Source organism: Chironomus tepperi, unplaced genomic scaffold (genome assembly GCF_022539635.2).
Source record: "Chironomus tepperi strain 1889 unplaced genomic scaffold, CSIRO-AGI_Ctep_v1 contig_359, whole genome shotgun sequence".
NCBI lineage: Eukaryota > Metazoa > Arthropoda > Insecta > Diptera > Chironomidae > Chironomus > Chironomus tepperi.
The window spans coordinates 2,903,371-2,930,785 of NW_027226481.1; the positions used below are offsets into that span (position 1 = coordinate 2,903,371).

The window sequence follows — 27,415 nt, forward strand, 5'->3', positions numbered from 1 at the left end:
GTATATCTGCAAGAGTTGAGAATAAAGGTTCGCGAAAAACAAGTTTAGATTGTATTGAAAAATACATTTTTTGTTTTGGATTAATAAAGAAATAGTTTGGTAAGTGTCAGTTGGAGTTAATGTCAGTTTTTTTTTGATAAATAAGTGAAGTGATTTATGTAAATCCTGTGTGAATTAGTGAATTGATTAGATTAATTTAGGATTTGACAAAGCTTGAACTTTCTCGAATTTTGAATGAAATGAATCGAGTCGAATCGATTTCTTACAAAACTCTGGTATTAGATTTCTGCAAAACATCTCAGAATACAACATTAAACTTTCAGGACAAAAAATTTCAAAAATATATCCTAGTTATGAAAGCAATATTCTTTCCACAAAGTTCTTTGCTCTTTAGTTGGTCAACTGATCTTTCTCAAATCAAATTTTTAGAATGCACATAAATCCAGTTTTACATTTTAAAAAAGTGTTTCTGCTGAATTTATTGATCACCAAAAGGTTATTTCAGTTTTTTGGCATTTAAGAACAATGCTTCATATGTAAATTTGCCAAAAATCGTGGCAAAAGACATAAAAAATCTCGTTTTCGTAGCAAAAACTTCTGGTATGAATTTATTGTTGTTCTAGATCAGTGATGGACAACCTTCATTTTTCACGACTCACCTTGGTGATAAGCCTCAAGAATAACCACAAAAAGCATATGGTTTCAAGTATTTTCAAACGTTTTTGGCGGCAAACAAGTTTGTCGTGTCATACAGGTTGTCCATCTAGATGCAGGCATATGCATTTGACCATCCATCTAAAGTCAACTTTCATAACATGATTCACATCTAATTTCAACAAAAACCTTTAAAAATATCACAAAACAAACATCAAAACGCGCAAACTATAAATTTTTGATTATCAAGTCCGGTTTATTGCATATTTTTTTGAATGGAAATTTCTAGATGATATCTTACTCATTCAGGGATAGAGATTACGGAGGATATAGCCTTCAGACTTTGTTTATTATTTTGCGGAAGAACCATGATATTGAATTCAATATGATAATGTTTATGCTTTGTCTATCATCTGCCAATATCATAAAAAATGCCATCAAGGTGAACTGGAACTGAAGAAAGGTTTTTGTGTGATTTAGATTACAATAAATTATCCGGTTGATGCTATGATTTGTATAGCTTGTTACACAAATACATAGATAGATCTTGCATTCAGAATAAAAATTTGGCAGTAATTAGTATTTAAGTTAGATTTTGATTTTGAGGACAAAAGCAAAGAATCTAACCCGATCTACATAACTGTTCATTAGGCAGACATATAGACTTACAAAACGGAACTTCCATTTGTTGTAGCCATCGTCATTTCTGTGAACTTTTTGAAATAATCTATCAATATATTAATTACTAAAGTTTCTTAAGAATTCTTGATAATTAATTTATATTATTACAATAAATTGCTTTTATTTTGTACTGAATATTCTTCATTGAAAAAAAGTTGAATGTTCTTATAATATATGCATGTCAATGAAATTGATGATCCTTTCTCTTTTTTAAGGCAGTGCTATTTATTATAAATGTAATACACTGTTCAAAATCTCAACAAATACAATCAAATGCCAAGCGAAAGATTGCAAATTTATTATCAATTCTTATCTGACATTTAGAATTCAACAGAGTTCGAAGTTGACTGTCATTTTAAGTGGAAAAATCGGCTCAACTTCATCTATATCTCAAATTGGCTTTAAGCTTTGATATTTAAATAATCAAATTAAAATTCTGGAATAATGGACCATCAAGCATGAGTTGACATCAAATTAAAGATTCAACTCTCTTAATATTAGCTCTAGATCTGCTGATTCATTGTTCAAAATCTTCCCATTTAAAAGCAAACTCCTTTTTGAATATATTAAATAATTGATTAGCAAACTAGTTTGTAAATATATACATTAACATTGAATAAAAATCAAAATAACAGTTTGAAATGATTGTGCATGTAGCATTTCACAATAGACGTTGCGCCGCGTTGAGTGATCTATGCAGTGTTGTAGCTAGAATCATTTTGAGGAATTTGAATTAGAAGGCAAACATTGAGATTTGAATTTTTGACTCAAAAATTAACAGATTGAATAATATTACTCAAAAAGTGGGAAAGGGCATTGACCCCAACCTGAGTACTCCCCTGGATCTATTAGATGATCTCAATTCGACAGAGATTCTTCAATTTTCCATAGCACAGTCAAGTACCCCTGCCTACTCTGTTTCACACAATTGCACAATAATACAAACAAGTAAAAATAATCACTGTATTAATTCTAATTATCGCAACTGAGCTAGTATTTTTTAACGGTATCATCAAAACTCAACAAATTAAAAATTTACTCACATTTCAAAGTTTGTGTTCAAAGTGTCTAGCCGTAAAAAAATTTTAATTACAAAAATCCTTCCTTATTCTTCAGAAAATAATAGATCAATATGTTCAATATAAATGACATCAATCATCAACAATATACAGCAGCTGGTGCCAACACAAAGACCCTCTCAGCATTAATATGGAAATTCACTTATTGGTTTTTCGTGGGCGCAACAATGTCAATAATTGAGACAGTAACCTTTATTTACCATTTATTCATCCCTCGGACGCCGGTTGACGTATCAAAACAATTAGCACTTGTAACAGGTGGTGGAAATGGAATGGGACGAGCATTTTGTTTTAGATTAGCAAAGGAGAAATGTGACATTGCTGTTGTTGACATTGATTATCAGTCGGCACTTAGGACGGCGACGGAAATTCAAGAACAATTCAACGTAAAGTGTAAAGCATTCCAATGTGACATTTCAGACCATGCAGCCGTACTTGAGTTAAAGAATAAAGTTGAATCGGAAATGCGCCCTATTGATATTCTCGTGAATAATGCTGGACTCCTTTATATGTCAGACTTCTTGACGAGTAACATGAAAGACATCAAAAGAGTCGTGGATGTGAATGTAACATCGCAAATCTCGGTGAGTTAAGTTGTGCATAAAACTTGAATTTATTGAAATGTTGCTGCATGTATAGCAACTTTGTATGAATAAATAGACAGATCAGATTTCGAATTTAGCAATGAATTGATCAGATTAATATTCTTTGTGAATAATTGATCGCATCCTCAATATATTGATGAATGTCTAGAGCAGTGGTGGACAACCTTGTATTTTTCGCGGTACACCATGGTAGTAAGCCTTGAACCGCATACAGCAAAGGTTAATGGCATTTCCCAAAAATATTTTGGCTAGTGTGCCGCGGCACACAGGTTGTCCACCACTGATCTAGAACATAATCTGCAAGTACTGAGATGTATAACTCAATGTTGTAGATTTAATCATTATTAATATGAACTACAAACTGTATTGAGGTTTTGACTTGAAAACAAGATTTTAGTAACCTTTACATGCTGAATAGCAGTCATTATCCCTTTAATTATTTCATATTTTTCATTATTTTTCAGGTTGTTCACACATTCTTACCAGGAATGAATGAGCGAAAAAGAGGTAGAATATTAACAGTAGCTTCAATCACTGTCCTCAATCCAATGCCAGCAGCTGTTGTATATACAGGAACGAAATTTGCAGTTGAAGGTTTCATGTCGTGTCTAAATGACGAGCTTTCTGTCCACAACAGAGATGATTATATTAAACTTACAACTTTGTATCCTGACTTTACACATACTAGAAAGGAACTTTCGGATACACTTGATCTTATTAAGTATGATTTTCCACGATTGACACCGGAACGAGTTGCTGACGAAGGTATTCATGGATTGTTGACAAATCAAAAGAGAGTTCTAGTTAGTGATATCAAAATTGCTCATTACTTCTTAAGGTAAGGATGGTTTTTAGATTATTGATAGATTTGAGTTGTTTTGTGTGATAATTGAGCTGCAACATAGAGCTGTTGATGGGTTTTGGACTGATAAATGATGCATTCTAGTACCAGATACATTAAAGCACTTAAATCTTATTTCGCGGCATTTTCTAATCTAAGATATTATACAAAGCACTAAGTTCTAAATGATCTTTGCATTTAAAATCAATTCAAGACCTCGATTCACCTGGAAACATTCAAATAGTTGTGCGATTTAATATTTCACATTATTAACCTAGTCGAGTCTTACTTCAACCTACAATGTAACAGCCAATTATTCAATTTGAACCTATTATTTTCATAGCAATTAATCGTTAATATGTTGCATTAATTATCACTATAAATTTTAATATCAATTACTTAACACTATACAGTACTCAATCTATAATAATTCATATTGTTTTTTACAGATTATTCCCAGATAGTGCACGCAAATATTTAATGCAATCCATGACTGAAATTGGACAGCTACTTAAATAAGATGAAATTTAGTAAATGTGCTATCATCCAATGAAATTCAGGCCATAGTTTAATGATCAAAGCATCGTTGTCAAGAATAAATTTGGAGATGAATGCTTGATTCTATATACTTAAATTGTGAATTCGTTTGATAAATAAATGATTGAATGAAATGATATCTGTGAATAAATAAAAAAAGGGGAAATTTGGTATAATAATTGAAGTTGTTTTATTTTTGGCACATGAGTAATGGGTTTATCCATTTTACAGACACCACGGGAAGCCATTTCGTGCTAAGAACTCATCAGGGAAAGCTTTTAAGTGATGTAAATGGCATCTTATCTAAATTTATTGGGAAATTTTCTAGTTCTAAGGCTCTAGAGGAAAAGTAAACTTCCCAGTGTCATATTCCAAGTGCATTTTGAATTGGACTTGAATCCACGCCTCTCAATTGAATGTCAAGTAGCTCTTATGTCCTAAACTACCAAGATTTATTAGGAAGTATGGAATAAAGCACACTTAAACCTGGTTCTCTATTGGACAGCACAAATCTAACAAGACTGCCCTATCTTATGGATCTATAGCCATTCTTTCTGGAATATAGGATTTTATACCATTTACACAACATGCTGAATCGTAATCTAGTCACTCCATTGGCTGTTCAATGATCTTATAGCAGATACATACTTTTAAGTCTATAAATAGTGCGTATTTATTTAAAATTTCATTTTTCAGTTTTATTAGGTTCATATTGTACATCTGTAATTTTATAGCTTTTTGATTGACTATTTCGTAAATGAGTACTGAGATTTACCCTGTTGCTAAATTGAAGTTAATTTATACTCTATTTTGATCAACTATCACATACTTTGTCTAATATTTTCTCTGAATACTTTGTATACTGGGACTTAATGGCACATAAGAAGATGGCACGTACATTATTTCAAAAAATATTTATGGGCATGGCCGTTTAGAAATTCACACTCAGTAATTTGAAGTTAAAGGCATTTTTCTCCTTAGTTGGACTTTTTAGGATCACTTTTGATAGTTATAATTGTAGAAATTCATAAAACCAACAATTTGGCATATAATTTGCTATGATTAGTGCTTTAATTAATGTAAAAATTCAAAAAATATCTCAATTACTGAGTGTGAATTTTTGTTCCATTTTTTAAAATTTTTCAGAAAAATTAATAAAAATCGGTAAATTTATGTGTTTTTTATGATTTAAATTGTGGGAGCATAAAGATTTTATGTTCCTTTATAAGATTAGATTACTCTACGGAAGCAAATCATGCTTTAAATTAGTTTAATTAACATAATTAGTAATCTGTTTTTGAAAGAAATTATTTTTTTCCGTTGAAATTTTGAAAAAAAATGGAACGTTATTTGCGGCTAAGCCCTTATATAAAAATCCACTTGACTTGATTATTCCTCATCTGGAACTTCAAATTGAAAGAATTCCATCCAACCTTGAACTCATCTCAATTGTTCTTCTTCCTGCCATCAACTGTCCGATTTTCTCGCAATAGTCGATAAATTCTCTTCGTCACGCAACCCAAAATGACAAGAACTAACACAATAATGACTTGAATGTCCCAGAAGTGAGATCCAAGCAGTCCCAAATTAAACTCAGCGGGTTTCAAGTGTGTAATTTTGGGATTTCTTAAAATGTACTCGCACCACCACACAGCACGATCTAATGGCTTCTCTGGCTGATCCTTAAAAAGTTGTGACTTTTCTTTAACCGTTCGACGATATTTTGGGGTGTGAAGGACTTCAACGATGGCTTTTTTGAGTTTTTCTGTGTTAATTGAGTGATAATCAACTTTAACAGCGATTCCTGATGAGACGGACTTGAATACATTTCTATGTTGGTCAGCAACAAATGGTATTGCGACCATAGGAACTCCATGCCATACTGCTTCATGTGTTGATAATAATCCACCATGGGTGATGAATAATTTTATACTTGGATGGGCTAGAATGTCATTTTGTGACAGCCAGTCCTTGATCATGACATTTTTTGGCATATCCTTGAGCATTTCAGCTGTTTCAAATTTCCATAAGAAATTGTAATCAGGAATTTGACGGAAAGCTTCTAATATGCTGGTAATGGCTTTCGATCCAATCTCATCTGATCTCATATTTGTTCCTAATGCCATCAAAACTGCTCCTTTCTTGCCTTTCCTTAAAAATTCATTTATATCATCTAGAACTGGCTTTGGTTCCTTAATTTGAAGTCCACCAACTTGAATGACATTTTGTGGCAGTGACTCTGGATAGTCAACAGCTGGATGTGAATTTACGAGCATCAATACAGCCTTCTTGTCAAGATCCTCAGCGTATGGTGTGTTTGGGCCAAAAATCTGCTTCATTTGCTTATCAATTGCTGGTGTTGCAAAGTATTTTCGATAGCTGAAAATAGATTTGAAATTGAAAAATAAATAGAAGTGAGCTTAAAAGTAGATTGAAGTTAATTTGGTTAATTTGATAAGAATAAAGGCAAGTTAATCAAATAGCACAAATCGATTAATCGGTCCGAAATCCGGAACCAGGAAGCTATTGGTCTGGCAATAAATTAAAGTCACGGGCCGAATTTACTGTCCACTAACCGATTCGTGTTATTGAGGTAATTTTCTATTGTTTGATTTCAAATTTTTTAAATCCGTTAAAATTTTAAAATTTTAAAACCGTTAAAAATGGAAAAAATTCAGTTTATCCTAATATCATAGGCTTCCATATCATTCACATCCAACACAATGCTACTATCATAAAATCAAATTTAAATCTATCATTAACAATAACTTACAATGAATCCAAAAAGTTGATGACTCCATTATGCAATCGCTGAATAAAATTCATATTGACATCATAATGTAGGAGATAAAATGGCTTTACAGTCAATCCAAGTTTATCACCACCGACAATATCAACAGTGTATGGTGGGTTATTGAACGCCGATATTCCAATCAATGGTGGATATTTGAATTTTGGCAATAATCCCAATAGACAAGGTCCACAAACATAATCATATATAACGAGGTCAAATTTAAAATTATCTGGATAGTTTTTGATCACATCAATGCCTTTACTTATTTTTATTCCCTCACACATGAACGCACCAAAGTCATAGAATGAAAAGACTGATTTTAATGGTGATTCTCGACTCATATCCAATAAACTGATGTGCTCGGAATTGCTAATTTTTTTTTTTGAAAAAAAAGTAATGATAATCATGTGAAATTTTACATCCATAAAAATTTATAGGAATATTTACTTGTAATAATGCGAATAAATTTGCTCCAGATGAATATAATGGAAATTTTCCACGACATTTTTACTCACGTCAGGTGACACAAATGTGATGTTATGACCACGTAGTGCTAGTGCTTCTGCTACCGCACGATTGAAGATGTAATGGCTTGGACTTTGATTTTTAGTGGTTGTGGAGATTAAAACATGAAAAATGGGAATGTAATGTAAATAAATGGATCGGATGTTTACATGGAACCTGAATTTTTATGGTTTCTTGATATGTTTTGAGATGTTATTGAAGGGAATGTAAACTATCTGGATTTAAAGGTTTGTAAGAGTCATTTGAGCTGTATTTTGAGCTGCATAATGTGGCAAACTGTAGTTTACGCCGGAAAATGGATTAAAATCAGCCGTAACGGTACTGTTATGGCAACTTAATGACTAACATCGCGGTTCTCAAGCAAATACACTGTATTGATTACAGTTATGCATCCCGAAATTCACAAATCTGTTAATCAATCTAAAATTCGGCACCAGGTTGGCGTGACTCAGATTTGCTGTCAGATTCACGTCAGCCTAGAGCCGGTTTTTGGATCGATCAACCTAATTGAGTTATTCCGGCTAATAACACAAAGTTGATATTGCTATATGTAATGTTATGTCACTCAATCGACACTCCTGTTACCATCTTTAAACCGGCTTAGTATGTACATCACAAAAAACCCATCAAAATAAAATCAATTGCATGATTCTTCTAATTTTTATGACCTTCACAACACTTGACTCTCAGTATCAAAGTTCAAAAACCCAAACATTTAAAAACAATTCTCTAAAAATACCTAGGAATTCCACTCAAAACAAGTATGTTTGTAGCTTCATTAGATCTTATCACATAAAATAATAAGATAAGGCACACGAGTTTCATTTTTTTATAGATTCTAAGTTAATTGAGACACTTCTGCATGAGCCAAAATATAAAATTGAACTAAAACATAAGCTTAAAAACTTCGCTTCGTTATCAACACATGTGGTTCTCATGACCTTCGCAATAATTTTCTTTCATTTAAATTGATTGAGTAGAGGAAGAAAAAAAAATATAAAATTTTGATTTTCTTCGTCTGTTTGAACGAAAAATTGTGTTTAATGTGTGGCTGGCCACTTGTACTTGTTATGGGCAGTGCAGGGGTGAATTGGGGGTTTTTGGGGAAATGTTTCTAAGCGACACAATGCGGAGAACTGCATTTTTCGCCCTAAAAATTGGTTTAAAACCTCCATCAAAGTGTCATCAGAACAACTATGCATGTTTTAGTTAATACAACGACACAGCGAGTCCCTTGTTGCCTACAGTGTACTACGCAGCATATGAGATTGCTTAATTACTTCCCTGACCGTACAGATCAGATGTGATCAACTGCCTCTCTCAATTGACGTCTAAAACTGTCTCAATCGCAGTCTGCCCTTTGCCAACACACGATATACGCTCATTAATACCTCAAAAGTTACTAACCCTGTGAAATAATTTATTTTAAGTATAAATAGTAGGTATCTAATGCTTTTCATGTCTCAATGAACTTTATTTACTCAATTTTTTTCGCTTTATAGTTTAAAATAAGTGAGAATTTGTTAGAAAAATTAATAGAGTGCGATAAATCTTATTACCTCAATTAGAACACATTTTTTCGTGGAAAATTAATTTCTTTATGTTGTATATCCGTTAAAAATAACAATTTATAGAGTATTGAACCTTAAAATGTAGTCTAAATATATCCTAATGAACACATGTCATGACAAACATCCAACAATCTCCTTGCATAATTGTCATAAGTTTTCTCAGTTGTAAAGTTGAACGCAGAAGCAGCTGTCTCATTTTCTGTGCCTAGATTGGCGAAACTTTCAGCTATTTCATCAAGATTGGGAATGTCTTCAGGTACGCTTGTGAAAATTGGAAGAACCATCATTGCCATGAGAAGGCCGAACTGTCCGAATGTTTTGAGTTGATCGTCTAATGCTTTACGTGGGAACATGACTTCTGGGTCTGAACCGAGTCTGTGGATTAGAAGGTGAATTAAGTTTTGTGTGATTTTTGGATCAATTTATTGGAATTGTGTATGAGTTCATTTATTTGTGAGTCAAGGCTCGAAGTTGACTTGGATTTTGGATGGATTAGTCGATTCGACTTCATTTAAAATCAAAGTCAAACTATTATTGTGGACTAAGTGTAAAGGAAGATCAAAACACAATTTCAAATCGACAATTCATACCTTCGCATGTAACTTGATAACTCAGCATGATAAACATCAAAGAATTCTTGATAATGCTTATCACGTAGTGATTTTGTTGTACATCCAAAAATATAATAAACCAGGTCTGTTACAGGAGTTGCATAGCGAATAATTTGGAAATCAAGGAATCGAAGGTCCTTTGGAGATCCATCCTGGGAATTTATAGGAAAATTGATTATTTTAGAGAGTCTAAAATTAGTTTTTTTGATGTATTCTTACCTCATTGTTCATGAAGAGCATGTTGTTGTTCCAACACTGAAATAATATAATTAGAAATTAGGGTTCGTTCAAAATTGCAGGCCTGAAGGTTTCAGTCTTGGACGAACTATAAAGCACAACCTAAAACTGCAGGCCTGCTCAACTAAACAGCAGAGAATTCAGACCTGCGATTTTCATTTATCTGCCCTGATCTAGAACTTTGCTGATCAAGTTTGGTTGCCCAATAATTCCTGGACCTATTCCCAATCCTCAGTTCTATATTTGAATACACTAAGCCTTTTAAAGACCAGCTATAAATTAATTTGACTTTATGGACCCCAATTTTTAATCAAACACAAATTGATTAAAACACAGCATTCCCCTAGATAATATATAACAACTTACATCTCCGTGACATATTGCTGTATATGGTTCCGATTTTTCACGGCTTAAACAATTGGATATTAAATCATCATAATCATTGTCCAAATATTTCAGGACCTTCTCTTTCACTTCAAAATTCTCACATTTTTCAACAACTTCAAGTGTTTGCTTTTTCAAGTTACTGTAATATGCAGGCAGTGTTGAATTCTCAACTTCGGACATGACTTTAAATGAATCTTTAAGCGTATAATAAGATTCAAAAACGGCTGGATTTTGATCCTTAATTGCATAAAATACTGCATGTAATTTTCCAAGAGTTCTCATGACGAGAAACACATGCTCCTTTGTGACTTCCTTGAATCGATCAAACATGTCAAATCCACGAGCTTTAAGATCATCAAAAATTAATCCTTCATTTGGTTCCTCTGTTAAAGTTTTATAGCAAATTGGAACTTGATGAAATCCTTCATTTTCAACATCAATTCCTTTATCTTGCTGGAATTTCTTATAGATTGGATAGACATAGTCATAAAATCCAGCTTCACGTCTGAAAAATTCACCAGCAAACATTTCCTTACGACTTATTTCACTTTGTGGTGGCAATTTTACAATTAAATTCAATTTATTTTCATTCGTGACCTTGTCCTTGACTTGAGCTCTATAAATAACTCCAAGGTAATTGTCACCCTTTGATGATCCAGCACTGATTGTTATGTCATAATTATCAATTGAATTGTTCAGCTCCTTTTCGACAACTTCCGCCAAAGCTTTTTCATAAAATTCATTTGGCAACTTTATTTGATTCTCAATTGCTGTCATTTTTATCCCCGCTTGTTTCTATTTTACAACTGAACTGATCAAAATTCTATTTATGACTGAGAATAGAGTCGCGTGAATGAAACAAAATAACAAATAATTCTTATCATGATCATTTGCAAAAAGTGCTTAAAAATTACAGAGTTTTTGTTGTCTTATCGTTATCATCATAAATGAAACACTTTAAAATTTATTATGACTTGATGCCATTTTTGTCGAGGTAGTTTGATGTCCATATAAGCAAAAAATTGTGATTATTCCTTATTTGGAACAAATTACGTCAAATTGGAGTGCGAATGAATTTGACGATGAATTTAGTTTAGTTTAGATTGAGTTTAAGTGGAATTTGGGGGAATTTGGGGCTGAATCTTGGCCAACCCTTGGCTTAATCCTTTTCAGAATATCTATTAAGGTCAAGTATTCATGAAATTTGACGTCAAAAAAACATAACAACTCATTTAAGGGCTAAGGTAAGGGATGATTAATTTATGGAATTTACAGACAATTATGCCAAAAATTTCTTATTTTTATTATGAGCCTAGATAAGAGCAACAAGCTTCTAAAAATAAAAATAAATATTTTTCCCCATCAGTTATTTTTATGGAAAATGTTGTCAGGTGCTAAAAGATTAAATATAATCTATGCAGCTTGATGAACTGAATCTTTGGGTTTCTCCTAAATTGCCTAAATCATAGTGCTTGGGAATTCTAAATTTACTGTGTCTAAACCTACGCATATCTCAAGGTTCATGGATTAATTGACAAAATTAACAATTTGTGTACATTTTTAATTCAGAATTCTGGCAGAAAAATGTTAGTGCTTCAATTTTTGATGCTTTATTGCTGTTTATTTTCAAATTAAGTTTCAATTTCAAAACAGACAAGCTTCTGACAATTTAAGAATTTAGATCTATAAATAGAAACTGTTCATTATGAAATAACATTCGTACGTTGTTGTAATTAAACGTCCTTGAACAATCATACATATTCTAATAGTTAAATCATATGCTGTTCAATTTAATAGACAAATACGAGTAGCATAAGTCGGTGAATCGATCAAGAATTCGGCCTTAGGCTGACTTGACTCTGACATGGTGTCAGATTTTGATTAAATCCCAAACAGATGTTACTCTGACATTCGATTTAAATCATTAGAGTCACGCCGTCATCTGGTAGCGACCTTAGGATGGATTCGGTCAAAATTTAGTTTTATGACAGAGTCACGCCTGCCCGGTGCTGGTTTTTGGAACGATTATTCGGATTCGGTTTAAATCCAGCACAATACAAAAGTCACTCCAGTCTGGTGCTGCATTTTGTATCTATAAACCGACTTGTGCTATTCGGGTATTCATAGTCTCATCATCGACAACAAACTCAATGCAAAAAGCTTCAATTTATAATAATATCTGTTCACAAATACAGTCTCGCACAATTTATGATCCAAAACACAAATTGACAACAGTTAAACATGAGTCAATTGTCAATTCTATTCTCACAAACACATGTTAAATTTTTGTTTTGTTTTGATTAAATTTGCGTGAGTCTTGTGTTCAGCCGGTTTTTATTTTTGACTCTCTGAGAAATTCTCAATTCTCAATTTAGTAGCAAATTAATCAATTGAGTAGCGAGGTGCTTAAGTCGGTTGTGCAAATATGAATTTACATTATTTAAGAGTTTTTGTACTTTTATTGTCCATAATTTATGCAAATTGTTTTAATATTTTGTTCACTAGTGAACTTGCAAGGTAAATTGGGGCAAATTTGATCTAAATTGGCTTAAAATGGATCAAATTTGATCACAAAATCAGCAACGACCTTGAAAATTCCGCTTGAATAAACAATAATTCTTTAAATTTCAGCCATAGTCATCATATATTCAATAGCGCTTTAGCTCGAGCGCTTGCTGCTCGTGGACACAATGTCACCTTTGTATCTGCCGATACGGTTGATAATCCACCGGAAAATTTGCATTATATTCATTTGGAATGGCAATATAAGATGATTGACGAGTAAGTTGTTGGATTAAAATTTATTTTTTGAAGTAGAACTCAAATCCATGCCTTTTCCTAGATATTACGCATCACAAAACCAATCCGTCTCCTTCAAGCAATTCCTTAGCATGACAAGAATTGAAACGATCTTATTGATGAGTGGAATCTTTCTCGAAACATGCACAGAAGTTGCAAAAAACAAAGGATTTCAAGCAATCCTTAACTATCCCGACAATTTCAAATTCGACTTGATGATCTATGATTATACTGTATTGCCGTGCATGCTGGGACTGCTTCATAAATTCAACTATCCACCTTTAATTGGAATTACAGCATTTTGTAATCCATCTTCAACTGCGGACATTCTTGGTGGTGATAAGCTTGGACTGACTGTAAAGCCTCATTATATGACAACTTATGATAAGGATATGAATATTCTGCAAAGACTGGATAATGGATTCTTGAACTTTTTTGAGTCTTTGTGAGTTTCAATGTCTGAAATTGATTGTTAATGTCCTAAATTATTTTGATACTTCCAGTATTCGAAAACATTACTCACTTCCAGCAATTGATAAGCAAATGAAGAAAATTTATGGCTCACAACTTCCTTACGTCGGTGATTTAGAAAAGCGTATGCAAATCGCATTAATTAACACTCATCCAGCTATAGAATTCCCAGAATTACTGCCACCAAATGTCATTGAAATTGGTGGAATGCAAATTGCTGATCCAAAGCCAGTTGAGAAGGAACTTGATGAATTTTTAAATAAAGGCAAAAAGGGATCTGTACTTATGGCACTAGGATCAAATTTTAAGTCTGAATTTTTTGACGATGAAACTGTCAATTCAATTATTGAAGCTTTTCGTCAACTTCCAGACTATAACTTTATTTGGAAGTTCGAGGATTCAGACAGGATTAAAGTACTTCCCAAAAATGTTATGATCAGTTCTTGGCTGTCACAAAATGACATCCTGGCTCATCCGAATGTAAAAGCTTTCATTTCCCATTCAGGAATGCTGTCAACATTAGAATCAACATGGCATGGAGTTCCAATTGTTGGTATGCCTATGTTTATGGACCAAATCAGGAACCTTAGAAAGTCAGAAAGTGCTGGTGTAGCTGTAAAAGTTGACATTTTGACAATGACAACTGAAAAATTGAAAGCTGCACTTCTTGAAGTCTTAGAGAATCCAAAGTATCAACAAAATATGAAATTGAGGTCTGAGGTTTTTAGAGATCAGCCACAGAAACCACTCGATCGTGCTGTTTGGTGGTGCGAATATGTCATGAGAAATCCAAAAGCAACTCATTTGAGGCCAGCCGAATTTAGTTTGGGATTATTAGGATCTCACTTTTGGGATATTCAATTAATTATTTTAGTTTTGATTGTGCTGATCGTTTTGGTTGTAAGGTGTGTCTGTAGAAAAATTGTAAAGAAGTTTTGTAACTCCAAGATAACAAATGATAGTAAAAAGATGAATTAGATGACCATATTTGATGAAAAACCTTATTAGGATGAGATTATTTGTGACTTAAAAAATTCTAAATAAAGTTGTGGTTTAAAATCTTAAATGCAGGATTAAATGCTATAGAATCATAATTTAATACAAATTAAGAATCTTAAAAATCGTTTCCTTATCCTAAAGAGCACACCGTGTAGCTAGGTTATGGTACTTTGTCATGTTACCGATAAGACGCGGAGCTACTGTGACTACTGATTTCCCTTCCAAAATAAACGGCGTGAATATAAAGATATAAACTTTTCATCAATTTTAAGAGTGGCAACAAGTCCAATTATTATTTTTGTTTCCTTAAAAGTTTATCTAATTATCACATCCATATAAGTGCTTATGCGATAATTTTGTTATCTTTGATCTTGAAAAAAATACTAGCAATTTGACTAAAAACTTTGACGAAAGAGCAGAGTTTCGATACTTGCCTAGACAGCTTCTGGTGTTCTGTAGGGCAATGCTATGTGCGTCAACGTTCAATACGTTGGGCAAAACGTGAAGAAGGCTTGACAATGAGATACGGTGATGACCAATTTGGATCTATTTTGCTGCGATTCGTCGCATCATGTCTGTCGGGTTTGCACTTTATAAAGGAAATTTTAGAATGTCAACATAATTTATGCTTAAAAAGCCTTACTCATGCCTTAGTAACTGGTAGAAGTTATCTAAGGACAGATCCAGTTTCCGACTAACTCAAAATGCGGAAATGGGCCCTCGCGCGCATTTGCCAATGAAGCAAGCTAGTAAGCATGCCATAGCTTTAAAAGCTTCAACTAAAGAGAATCGATCAACATGTGAACACACAATGTAAATTATATAAACCTTTTTTCTAAATTAAAGATAAGTTTCAAGTCACAAATAAATATAAACGTTCACAATCAAAACTGTTTCAGTTCTTTAATTTATTTTGAACTGAAATAGTGAAAAATTACTCAAAAATGGAATCAAAATTTTTAGCCATTTTTGTAGTTTCTATGCTTATACTTCATGTAAATTCTCTCAACATCCTTTTTACTAGTGAATTAGCTAGGTGAGTCATCATTTATTGATAATCCAGATTCCTTAAAATCAATAGTTATTTAATTTTGCAGTCCAAGTCATCACATTTTCAACAGTGCATTAGCCCGAGCGCTTTCAGCTCGTGGACACAATGTCACTTTTGTCTCAGCTGATATTACCAAGAATCCAACAGAAAACTTGCACTACATTTATTTAGAAAAGCAATATGAAATAATGGATGAGTAAGAGCTTGTTTGATGCACTTTAGTTCCTTTTAATTAATTAATTCAATCCCACAGAGGTTTTGAAGGCATGGACTTACTAACATGGTACAAAGAAATCTTAAAAATGGGAAAATATGAAAATGCATTAATGATGAATACATTTGGAGCTCAAATGTGTGGTGATGTAATAAAAAATCAAGGCTTCCGTGACATTATGAATTACCCAAATGACTTCACGTTCGATTTAATGATCTACGACTACACAGCATCACCATGCACATTAGGACTGCTTCACAAGTTCAATTATCCACCACTGATCGGTGTTACAGGTTTCTGCAATCCACCCTACACTGCTGACATTATGGGCGGCGAAAGACTTGGATTGACTGTTAAGCCACACTATGCATCAACTTATGACAAGAATATGAATATTTTTGAGAGATTGGACAATGGATTCTTGAATTTCTTTGAATCTGTGTAAGTTGGGGATTAAACTTTATAAGCACATTGGGGAATTGAATGCTTAGGAACGACCTGATGCTTTCAAACGTTCCAAAGCATCAGTTCTCCTCTGGGCCCTCCAAAATTACATAAATTTGTTGGATTTATATTTACTAAAATAACATTTGTTTACAGATTACGAAAGTACAGCGGACTTCCAAATCTTCACAAAATAATGAAAGAAATTTATGGATCAGACCTTCCATACGTTGGTGATCTCGAAAAACGTGCACAACTCGCGTTAGTCAACTCACATCCAGCAATAGAATTTGCAGAGTCACTTCCTCCAAATGTCATCGAGATCGGTGGAATGCAAATTGCTGATCCAAAGCCAGTTGAGAAGGAACTTGACGAGTTCTTGTTGAAAGGCAAGAAAGGATCAGTGCTGATGTCCATGGGATCAAACTTCAAGTCAGAATATTTTGAAGAATCAACGATTAATTCAATTGTCGAGGCATTCCGTCAACTTCCAAATTACAACTTCATCTGGAAGTTTGAAAATTCTGAAAAAATCAAGGATCTTCCTAAAAATGTCATGATTCGTCCATGGCTGTCACAAAATGATATTCTGGCTCACAAAAATGTGAAAGCTTTCATTTCTCATTCTGGAATGATGTCGACCCTTGAGTCATCTTGGCATGGAGTTCCAATTGTTGGCATTCCACTCTTTATGGATCAAATTAGGAATTTGAAAAAGTCTGTTGATGCTGGCACGGCTGTTAAGGTTGATCTTCAAACATTATCAACTGAAAATCTAAAATCAGCACTTCTTGAGGTCTTAGAGAATCCAAAATATCAACAAAATATGAAATTGAGATCGAAACTTTTTAGAGATCAGCCACAGAAGCCACTCGATCGTGCAGTTTGGTGGTGCGAGTATGTCATGAGAAATCCACAAGCAACACATTTGAGACCAGCTGAATTTAATTTAGGACTAGTTGGATCTCATTTTTGGGACATTCAAGTCATTATTTTAGTTCTGATTGTGCTGATCATTTTGGCTATAAGATGTGTTTTCAGAAAAATTGTAAAAAAGATTTGTAAGTGCCAAAAATCAGACGACAAGAAGAAGAGAGCCTAACTTGAATATTAGGATATGAAATTGCTAAAGTTCATTGCCATTTACAAGGTTAAAGTAATTTAATTATTATTTAATAAAGCTTTAAGTTCTTATTTAATCCAATGATTTTTTCATTTCCATAAATGTTTATCATCTCCATATATGTACGATGATTTTGATACCTCTTATCTTGTAAGAATTCTATTCATTGATAACTAAAGTGAATGTACGTTAAGTATGAAGAAAATATAAGGAAGGTGATTAACCTTCAGAAAAGATGTGCAATCTACAAAATTCGTCATCTGAATGGTACTAGTTTTGAGGTTGGTCTATAAATCCAGGTTTAAATCGATCTTTTCTCGTCTTTGGATGTCATGGATATTAACTAATTGTGATTTCCATAGCTATGATTCCTATCAGACAAAACCAATGTTTCAATGATACAATTTGCTTACTTACTAACTTTGCCGACAGCACATATCAGTTGTGATTCATGGCCTCCCTTACATGTCCACTAAATCAGTCTCTTTTACTGCCAATTTCAAAAGCTAAGTGCAATGTTGTGCTGCCTCTATCGACAGCTTCTATCCATGAGTGCCTTTTATTATGGTACCTAAATGCATTTTCCTTGTCTGGTAAGTATTATCATAATCTCAAACCAAACACACAAACAATGAAAATTATATGAAAAACAACTGATATCAAATTTATCATTTTAAAATTTACAATCAGTTGCTATTTGGAAATTGAGGTGCCAACAGTAATTCAGTCAAAATGAAGTCACAATTTTTGATTATTTTTATTATTTCTTTGATTACTTTTAATGTGAATTCATTGAATATTTTGTTTACGAGTGAACTTGCAAGGTGAATTTATTGCAGGCAAAGCCATAACTGCTGTAGACTTTCAGTTAACAAACAGCAAGTTTTGGTTCCTGCACAAATTATGAATCTTTGTTCTAAAAATTAAAATAATTCTCATTATTTCAGTCCAAGTCATCACATCTTCAATAGCGCCCTAGCCAGAGCACTAGCAGCACGTGGACATAATGTCACTTTTCTATCTGCTGACATAGTAAGCAATCCACCTGAAAATTTGCATTACATCCATATGGAATATCAGTACAATGTGTTTAAAGAGTAAGTTTGTTATAGGAAATGTCCTTGACTTTCCTGGACCTTCATATTGTGTTCCTTTATATTATTTTAAAACCTTTCTTTATCTAGCCTTCTTCCAGATGTAGACATGGGCGATTTTTTCAAGGAATTCGCCAAAATGGGACGATTTGCCAACATGATAATGATGAGTGGATTTGGGTACGATGTCTGCAAAACTATAGCCAAAAATAAGGGATTCCAAGTCATAATGGATTATCCGAGTGACTTTAAGTTTGATTTAATGATTTACGATTATACAGCATTACCGTGCTTGCTAGGACTACTTGATAAGTTCAATTATCCACCACTTGTTGGACTTACAGCATTCTGCAATCCACCATATACGGCTGATATTGTAGGCGGTGATAGACTTGGATTAACTCTTAAGCCACATTATATGATGGATTATGATAAGAATATGAACATATGGCAGCGACTTGATAACGGATTCTACAATTTTATTGAATCTTTGTGAGTAAATTTGATGATTTTTCAAACTTTATTCCTTAATGCCTCAATATTCTCATTTTTAGAGTACGGAAGTACTACTCACTGCCAAAAATTGATAAGGAAATGAAAGAAATTTTCGGACCGCACTTACCTTATGTCCATGACTTAGAAAAACTTATGCAAATCGCTCTAGTCAACTCACATCCAGCTATAGAATTTGCAGAATCACTTCCTCCAAATGTCATCGAAATCGGTGGAATGCAAATTGCTGATCCAAAGCCAGTTGAGAAGGAGCTTGATGAGTTTTTAAATAACGGCAAGAAAGGATCAGTTCTGATGTCACTTGGATCAAATTTTAAGTCTGAATTTTTGGATGAATCAGTAATTGTCTCAATTCTTGAAGCTTTTCGTCAACTTCCTGACTATAACTTCGTTTGGAAGTTCGAGAATTCTGAAAAAATCAAGGAACTTCCCAAAAATGTCATGATACGTCCATGGCTGTCACAAAATGACATCCTTGCACACAAAAATGTAAAAGCTTTCATTTCCCACTCAGGAATGCTGTCAACATTGGAGTCAACATGGCATGGAGTTCCAATTGTCGGTATTCCTCTATTTATGGATCAAATCAGGAACCTTAGAAAGTCAGAAAATGCAGGCGTCGCTGTTAAAGTTGACATCAACACCATCACAACCGATCAGTTAAAATCAGCACTTCTTGAAGTTTTGGAGAATCCAAAATATAAAGCAAATATGAAGTTGCGATCAGAATTGTTCAAAGATCAGCCAGAGAAGCCAATCGATCGTGCTGTTTGGTGGTGCGAATATGTCATGAGAAATCCAAAAGCAACGCATTTAAAGCCAGTTGAATTTAATTTTGGATTGTTGGGATCTCATTTTTGGGATATCCAATTGATTTCAATTATTTTGCTTATATTTGCATTTAAAGTCTTTAGATGTACTTTTAGGAAAGTTTGTTGTAAAGTTTGTAGTATGTTTGGTAAATGTAAGAAGACAGATGACAAGACTAAGAAGGAATAGATAGTTAGATCAAAATTGATAGTTCCTAGCCAAAATAAATCGAATTAAATAAATTTTAAATTTTATTTCAAAGCAATCATTGACAATTTCCAAAATATATGATTTTACTTCCACTCAAGCTTATTCCGTAGGATAAAATGTCTTAACATGAACATAAGATCCTTCTGGTTTATTCTTATGGTGTCCAAGGATCAGAACAGTCGAGTTTGCAGGCTTATCTTCAAGTCTTGTTCCATTTTGTACCCTTGACATCATCAGATTCTTGTTTTCAGTCAACTGACTTGTTGGAGTTCTCAAAATTACTTCATTATGTCCATCATTCAACTGATCTATAGCACGTCTTCCTGATGGCGATGTCAAAATCTCATGCAAGACTCGATTTTGATCTTCTCGATTAAGAAAAGCAGTTTTCGTGTTTCCTTGTTGCTCAGTTACAACTTCTGTACAGCCAAGTGATTCCAAATTGTTCACAATCTCTGCCTTGTTGTGATTTCGGCTGCATAAGACATGATAACGAGGATGACCAACAAGACCTGGTGAATTTTGAGTTTGACTTGAATTACCTTGAGATAAATTCAGGATTTCACTGGCTTGCTTGCAGCATGGACCATCAATTCCTTTTACTTTTTGATCAGACATATTTTAATTAGTAAAATTTCAATCTTTTCAGTGTGAGAAAAATTCACAAATTGAGAAATTTCTGATTTTTAAATTTCAAAGGTTGCTGAAATTGAAATTTTAACGTAAAAATAATTTTTAAAATTTTTATTCGTCCAAAAATTGCTTTATTAAATTCAATATCTAGTCACATCCAAAATATATCCATCAACATGCTGCTCAGTTGGATAAAATGTTTTAACATGAACGTACATTCCTTCAGGCTTATTATGATGATGGCCAAGCAGCAGCACAAGTGCATTCGCCGGCTTTGTTTCCAATTGCTTTCCAACGCTCACAACACTCATCATTAAGTTTCGGTTTTGAGTAAGCACATTTGTAGCTATTTTAAGAATGACTTCATTTCTACCTTCATTCAGCATGTCTAAAGCTCTTCGTCCATAAGATGATGTAAGGATTTCATGAAGTGCTCGATTTTGATCTTCTCGGGTTAAAAATGCAGTTTTTGTGTTGCCTTGCTGATCAGTCACAACTTCCGTGCAGCCTAACGATTTTAAATTCTTGATGATTGTTGATTCGTCATAATTTTTGCTGCACAGAACATGGAATCTTGGATGTCCGACAAGATGTGATGAGTTTTGAGCTTGCGTGTAGCTCGGGTTACCTTGTGAACTGTTCAGGATGGCACTTGCTTCTTTGCAGCATGGACCCTCAATTCCTTTCACTTTTTGTTCTGACATTTTGATTTTTAGGAATTTTGAGGTTAGGTTTACGAAAAATTTGGACAGAACGATGAGAAAAATTAAATTTAAATTTCAATGCTTACTTTGGTCATTTTGAATCTTCGATCAATAATCCACATCATTTAAACTATTTTCATGCTACATATTTATCTCCAATAAGTAAAGCCCTCGCCATAAATTACATTTTATTTTGAACATCCATCCACAGGCCATCGTTAGCAAATAATATCATATTATTACCGCGGGATTAAATCATCATAATGCTGTTGTTTTCTACATATGACCTAAATCCACTGATAATAAAATATGTTTTTTGAGATTTATCGGAATACAGGCTATACATTAATGTCTACTTAAAAATTATTTAAAATTTATACCGAAAAATACATGCTGTAAATGGATCGAATAGAACAATCAAATGAATTTTACTATATAAAATACATTAACTTACATTGGACTATCGATTACATATAAATTTATGTTCAAATCATGTCCCCTTTGGGCTTCACACATTATATTTTTAGGGATGTGAGAGCTCGTGAGCTCGTAGATGGATTTTAGGCAGATTTTCATTTGTAACGGTTTTTCAGAATTCAAATTTCAATAGTTTAGAGGAATTCAAATTTTAACGGTTTTTGGGAATTCAAATTTCAACCGTTTTGAAGTAATTCAAATTTTAACGATTTTCAGGAATTTTGAGCTTGGCAACAGACTTAGGCAAGATTCCTTTCAGTTCTTAAATTCCAGCAAATTCAAAAAATTTGAAAAATCCCCTCAAAATGCTCTCAAAATTCACCTAATAACCAAACAGCACACAATTAACTGTCGTAAAAATCTTCCTCGCCTTCGACATTGAATTATGTTTTGCGGAAATGAGAAATTGGAAATTCTTCGTACGCATATTCGAAATTTTATGCGAGTAGATTTTTATTAAATGATCTGATTTATCTGATAGATATAAAAGCTTGTTATAAAATGCTCAATGAATAAGAAATATGTCTCATAGTAGCAGATGAATGAGTGTTACAGCTGGGACACTTTATTGACTTGAATGTTTTTGACTTAATTTGTTAGCTTGTGTGTTGATTATGGTTGATCTCTTGGTTGGGAAATTGGAGTTTTGAGATGTGTAGAGGAATTTTGAGTTTGGAATTTAAATAAAATTAAGAATTTTTGTAAAAAATGTTGAAAATTTGATGCAATATTGAGCAAATTGATTCAAGTTTGTGCAAATCGGACCAAAATTGAGCAAATAAGATCAAAATTGACCGAATTGGATCAAAATTGAGCAAATTGATTCAAATTTAAGCAAATCAGATCGAAAATTGAGCAAATTGATTCAAAATTGAGCAAATCGGATCAAAATTGAGCAAATCGGATCAAAATTGAGCAAATCGGATCAAACATTTAGCAAATTGGTTCAAATTTGAGTGAATCGGATAAAAATTGAGCAAAATGATTCAAATTTGAGCAAATTGGATCAAAACTGAGCAAATCGGATCAAAATTGAACAAATTAAATGAAAATTGAGCAAATTGGATCAAAATTGAGCAAGCCGGATCAAAATTGATTCAAACTTCAGCAAATTGATTCAAAATTGTACAAATTTGAGTGAATCGGGTCAAAATTAAGCAAAATTCAGCAAATTAAATGAAAAGAAGCAACTTATTCGCAATTTAAACCAATTAAACCCAAAAGCAATCATAATTAACACTCGAAATTACCATACAATCACCATAAATTAAAAAAACTTGCGAAAAAATACTTGATCCTTAAGACTAAAAACAAAGCGATCTAAAAAGAAGTAAATAATAAACCTTAAAAAAACTTTTTAAAAAAAACGCTTTTACGTTAAAAAAAAAAAAAGAAGAATGATCCAAAAACATAAGTGTTAAAAAAATGCTCTAAAAAAGGAGAAAATAAAATAAATCTACGCTTTATAAAATTTGGAAATATAAATATTTCTTGAGAAAACCAGAAATGTAACTCAAAAATTTTCCCAAAATATAGCAATGTAGTACAAGAACTCAACGACTAAAAAAGCGTGGGGCGTAAACGGAAGATTAATTTAGTTCTTAAGTTTGTAATTTGACCGCCCCACGCTTTTTTAGTCGTTGAGTTCTTGTACTACATTGCTATATTTTGGGAAAATTTTTGAGTTACATTTCTGGTTTTCTCAAGAAATATTTATATTTCCAAATTTTATAAAGCGTAGATTTATTTTATTTTCTCCTTTTTTAGAGCATTTTTTTAACACTTATGTTTTTGGATCATTCTTCTTTTTTTTTTTTTTAACGTAAAAGCGTTTTTTTTAAAAAGTTTTTTTAAGGTTTATTATTTACTTCTTTTTAGATCGCTTTGTTTTTAGTCTTAAGGATCAAGTATTTTATCGCAAGTTTTTTTACATCTGTTTTGGTTTTTTTAAAAAAGCGTTTTTTTTAAAAAGTTTTTTTTAATTTATTTTATTTACTTCTTTTTAGTCAAATCACTAAATAATTTATTTTAATCGATTGTTGGAATGATTGTTGATATAGATTACAGGTGTTGTCGGACTGTTCATAGATCACAGGGGTTGTCGAATCTCGCTTCGCTCGTCCGACTGTTCATGGATCACAAGGGTATTAGTTGTGGGAAAATTTTCACGCCTTCACTCGCTTCGCTCCGTTCAGGTCGCAAAAATTTGTGAGCTTCGCTCAACCAAGTCCGAACTTCGTTCGAACTAATTAAGTTTGAGCTTCGCTCGGATCACAGGCGTTGTCGGATTTCGCTTCGCTCGTCCGACTGTTCATAGATCACAGGGGTTGTTGGATCTCGCTTCGCTCGTCCGACTGTTCATGGATCAAAAGGGTATTAGTTGTGGGAAAATTTTCACGCCTTCACTCGCTTCGCTCCGTTCAGGTCGCAAAATTTGTGAGCTTCGCTCAACCAAGTCCGAACTTCGTTCGAACTAATTAAGTTTGAGCTTCGCTCGGATCACAGGCGTTGTCGGATTTCGCTTCGCTCGTCCGACTGTTCATAGATCACAGGGGTTGTTGGATCTCGCTTCGCTCGTCCGACTGTTCATGGATCAAAAGGGTATTAGTTGTGGGAAAATTTTCACGCCTTCACTCGCTTCGCTCCGTTCAGGTCGCAAAAATTTGTGAGCTTCGCTCAACCAAGTCCGAACTTCGTTCGAACTAATTAAGTTTGAGCTTCGCTCGGATCACAGGCGTTGTCGGATCTCGCTTCGCTCGTCCGACTGTTCATAGATCACAGGGGTATTAACTGTGAGAAAATTTTCACGCCTTCACTCGCTTCGCTCCGTTCAGGTCGCAAAAATTTATGAGCTTCGCTCAACCAAGTCCGAACTACGTTCGAACAATTTAATTTCGCTCGAACTTTTTTTTATCGACGTCTCCACTTCGCTTCGTTCGTCCGACTATTATTAGGTCACAGTAGTGTCGGACTCCACTTCGCTTCGCTTCGTTCGCCCGACTGCTATTAGGTCACAGTAGTGTCGGACTCCACTTCGCTTCGCTTCGTTCGTCCGACTGTTATTAGGTCACAGTAGTGTCGGACTCCACTTCGCTTCGCTTCGTTCGCCCGACTGTTATTAGGTCACAGTAGTGTCGGACTCCACTTCGCTTCGCTTCGTTCGCCCGACTGCTATTAAGTCACAGTAGTGTCGGACTCCACTTCGCTTCGCTTCGTTCGTCCGACTGTTATTAGGTCACAGTAGTGTCGGACTCCACTTCGCTTCGCTTCGTTCGTCCGACTGTTATTAGGTCACAGTAGTGTCGGACTCCACTTCGCTTCGCTTCGTTCGCCCGACTGCTATTAGGTCACAGTAGTGTCGGACTCCACTTCGCTTCGCTTCGTTCGCCCGACTGCTATTAAGTCACAGTAGTGTCGGACTCCACTTCGCTTCGCTTCGTTCGCCCGACTGTTTATAGATCACAGAGGCATTAAATGTGGGAAAATTTTTACGACTTCACTCGCTTCGCACCGTTCAGTTCGTAAAAATTTGTGAGCTTCGCTTAATCAAGTCTAGACTACGTTCGAACTATTAATGTTCGAGCTTCGCTCGAACTCGAATTCAGATCATGACGACATATTTTAGTTTATGTGAAGTCTATAGATCAACAAGTAACTTATGAAGATAAAGTTAGTGTAAGACATGAACATCGCTGGAAAGAAAAAGATTTTTGATCTCATAAAATATTGAAATTTTATACTAAAACCCCACAACTTACTGTCTTTTAGTCTTGTGAAGTGTAGTAAAATTTGTATTGAAACCTTACAACAGTCTTTTTTTGCAACGCAAGATCATTTACATGCAGTATAACAAGTTCCAGTAACATCCAGGATCATATACATGCAGTATATCAAGATCCAGTAACATCAAGGATCATATACATGCAGTATAACAAGATCCAGTAAGATCCAGAATCATATACATGCAGTATAACAAGATCCAGTAACATCCAGGATCATATACATGCAGTATAACAAGATCCAGTAAGATCCAGGATCATAAACATGCAGTATATCAAGATCCAGTAACATCCAGGATCATATACATGCAATATAACAAGATCCAGTAACATCCAGGATCATATACATGCAGTATAACAAGATCCAGTAACATCCAGGATCATATACATGCAGTATAACAAGTTCCAGTAACATCCAGGATCATATACATGCAGTATATCAAGATCCAGTAACATCCAGGATCATATACATGCAGTATATCAAGATCCAGTAACATCCAGGATCATATACATGCAGTATAACAAGATCCAGTAAGATCCAGAATCATATACATGCAGTATAACAAGATCCAGTAACATCCAGGATTATATACATGCAATATAACAAGATCCAGTATCATCCAGGATCATATACATGCAATATATCAAGATCCAGTAACACCAAGATCCATTTTTATACAATATTTCAAGATCCAATAACGATTGTTTAAGATTCAAACTGTAACGGTTTTTTGAATTTTGAATTTTTACTACGAATATCCGTGAGAAAATTACTTATGATTTTTTTTCTCTTTCAAAAATATCTTAAAAAGAGATGAATTGTACTTTAACTAATGCTTGGTATTATAAATCAATGCGCAATGAACTATAAAAACTGGTTTTCAGCTTTATTATTAGTCTAGTTCATGCAAATTAAAAATATGCATCATTGACTTTGGATTTTTTCCCATATAAAATGTTATTATATTAATTAAAGCATAATTAAGCATTTTTGTGATACAAAAATGCGAAAATATTGCATTGTCATCGAGAATACACATGTGAAAAAATTTTGAGTTCAATTAGAGCAGTAGAAGTGGTCGAAAAATCGATCACAAGATTTGATCATGACCAACCAACCAACAGAGTAAGTCAATAAAAAGCGTTTAAAAAATTCCACATAACTGCAACAATGTATCTCAATAAAAAAATATCACTTACGGCAATATCTCACATTAATAAAGATATCCATCGATGAACAGCAATCTATCTTCAAGATAACACTAAATGCAATTTAATTAAACTGTTTAATTTGCTCAATTAATCTCTCTGTGATTCCTTCTTTTTTCTGTTCATCCTCTGCTGTAGAAATTAATTGATGCCGTTGGCAACATATCAATAATATTTCCAATAATAATAAAAATATGAGAAAATAAAAATAATAATAATTTTAAACACTTTATTGCATTATAATAAAAAGAACTAAAAGAAATGCAATAAAAATAAAAAAAGGAATATCCAATAAATTCAACAATTGCTCTTTTTTAATGTGCAGTTGATAACAATTCATTTAAAAATATAAAATTTTATTGA

General features: G+C 33.6%; 6 protein-coding genes across 6 annotated transcripts; 4 read left to right on the forward strand and 2 right to left on the reverse strand.

Moving 5' to 3' along the window:
• The first annotated feature begins 2 nt into the window (after window positions 1-2).
• On the forward strand, window positions 3-4,567 carry LOC139094916 (estradiol 17-beta-dehydrogenase 11-like). The gene is made up of 4 exons (XM_070646153.1): window positions 3-99; window positions 2,452-2,998; window positions 3,484-3,857; window positions 4,310-4,567. Exons 2-4 carry the CDS (start codon window positions 2,468-2,470, stop codon window positions 4,377-4,379), a joined length of 975 nt encoding a protein of 324 aa, XP_070502254.1. The 5' UTR covers window positions 3-99; window positions 2,452-2,467; the 3' UTR covers window positions 4,380-4,567.
• Window positions 4,568-5,045: 478 nt separating this feature from the next.
• Window positions 5,046-8,609, reverse strand: LOC139094915 (UDP-glucosyltransferase 2-like). Its single transcript, XM_070646152.1, has 4 exons — window positions 8,456-8,609; window positions 7,639-7,788; window positions 7,171-7,560; window positions 5,046-6,776 (listed from the first exon to the last, which is right to left on the reverse strand). The coding sequence occupies exons 1-4, from the start codon at window positions 8,539-8,541 to the stop codon at window positions 5,843-5,845; spliced, it is 1,560 nt and encodes a 519-aa protein (XP_070502253.1). The 5' UTR covers window positions 8,542-8,609; the 3' UTR covers window positions 5,046-5,842.
• Window positions 8,610-9,163: 554 nt separating this feature from the next.
• LOC139094877 (uncharacterized) lies at window positions 9,164-11,341 on the reverse strand. The gene is made up of 4 exons (XM_070646089.1): window positions 10,502-11,341; window positions 10,118-10,153; window positions 9,878-10,050; window positions 9,164-9,662 (listed from the first exon to the last, which is right to left on the reverse strand). The coding sequence occupies exons 1-4, from the start codon at window positions 11,297-11,299 to the stop codon at window positions 9,374-9,376; spliced, it is 1,296 nt and encodes a 431-aa protein (XP_070502190.1). The 5' UTR covers window positions 11,300-11,341; the 3' UTR covers window positions 9,164-9,373.
• A 1,565-nt stretch (window positions 11,342-12,906) lies between these two features.
• LOC139095040 (UDP-glucosyltransferase 2-like) lies at window positions 12,907-14,870 on the forward strand. Its single transcript, XM_070646288.1, has 4 exons — window positions 12,907-13,039; window positions 13,154-13,303; window positions 13,365-13,766; window positions 13,825-14,870. Exons 1-4 carry the CDS (start codon window positions 12,948-12,950, stop codon window positions 14,768-14,770), a joined length of 1,590 nt encoding a protein of 529 aa, XP_070502389.1. The 5' UTR covers window positions 12,907-12,947; the 3' UTR covers window positions 14,771-14,870.
• A 121-nt stretch (window positions 14,871-14,991) lies between these two features.
• Window positions 14,992-17,699, forward strand: LOC139095041 (UDP-glucosyltransferase 2-like). Its single transcript, XM_070646289.1, has 4 exons — window positions 14,992-15,827; window positions 15,889-16,038; window positions 16,096-16,497; window positions 16,657-17,699. The coding sequence occupies exons 1-4, from the start codon at window positions 15,736-15,738 to the stop codon at window positions 17,600-17,602; spliced, it is 1,590 nt and encodes a 529-aa protein (XP_070502390.1). The 5' UTR covers window positions 14,992-15,735; the 3' UTR covers window positions 17,603-17,699.
• A 622-nt stretch (window positions 17,700-18,321) lies between these two features.
• On the forward strand, window positions 18,322-20,305 carry LOC139094945 (UDP-glucosyltransferase 2-like). The gene is made up of 4 exons (XM_070646176.1): window positions 18,322-18,447; window positions 18,571-18,720; window positions 18,808-19,209; window positions 19,272-20,305. The coding sequence occupies exons 1-4, from the start codon at window positions 18,356-18,358 to the stop codon at window positions 20,227-20,229; spliced, it is 1,602 nt and encodes a 533-aa protein (XP_070502277.1). The 5' UTR covers window positions 18,322-18,355; the 3' UTR covers window positions 20,230-20,305.
• Window positions 20,306-27,415: the final 7,110 nt, after the last annotated feature.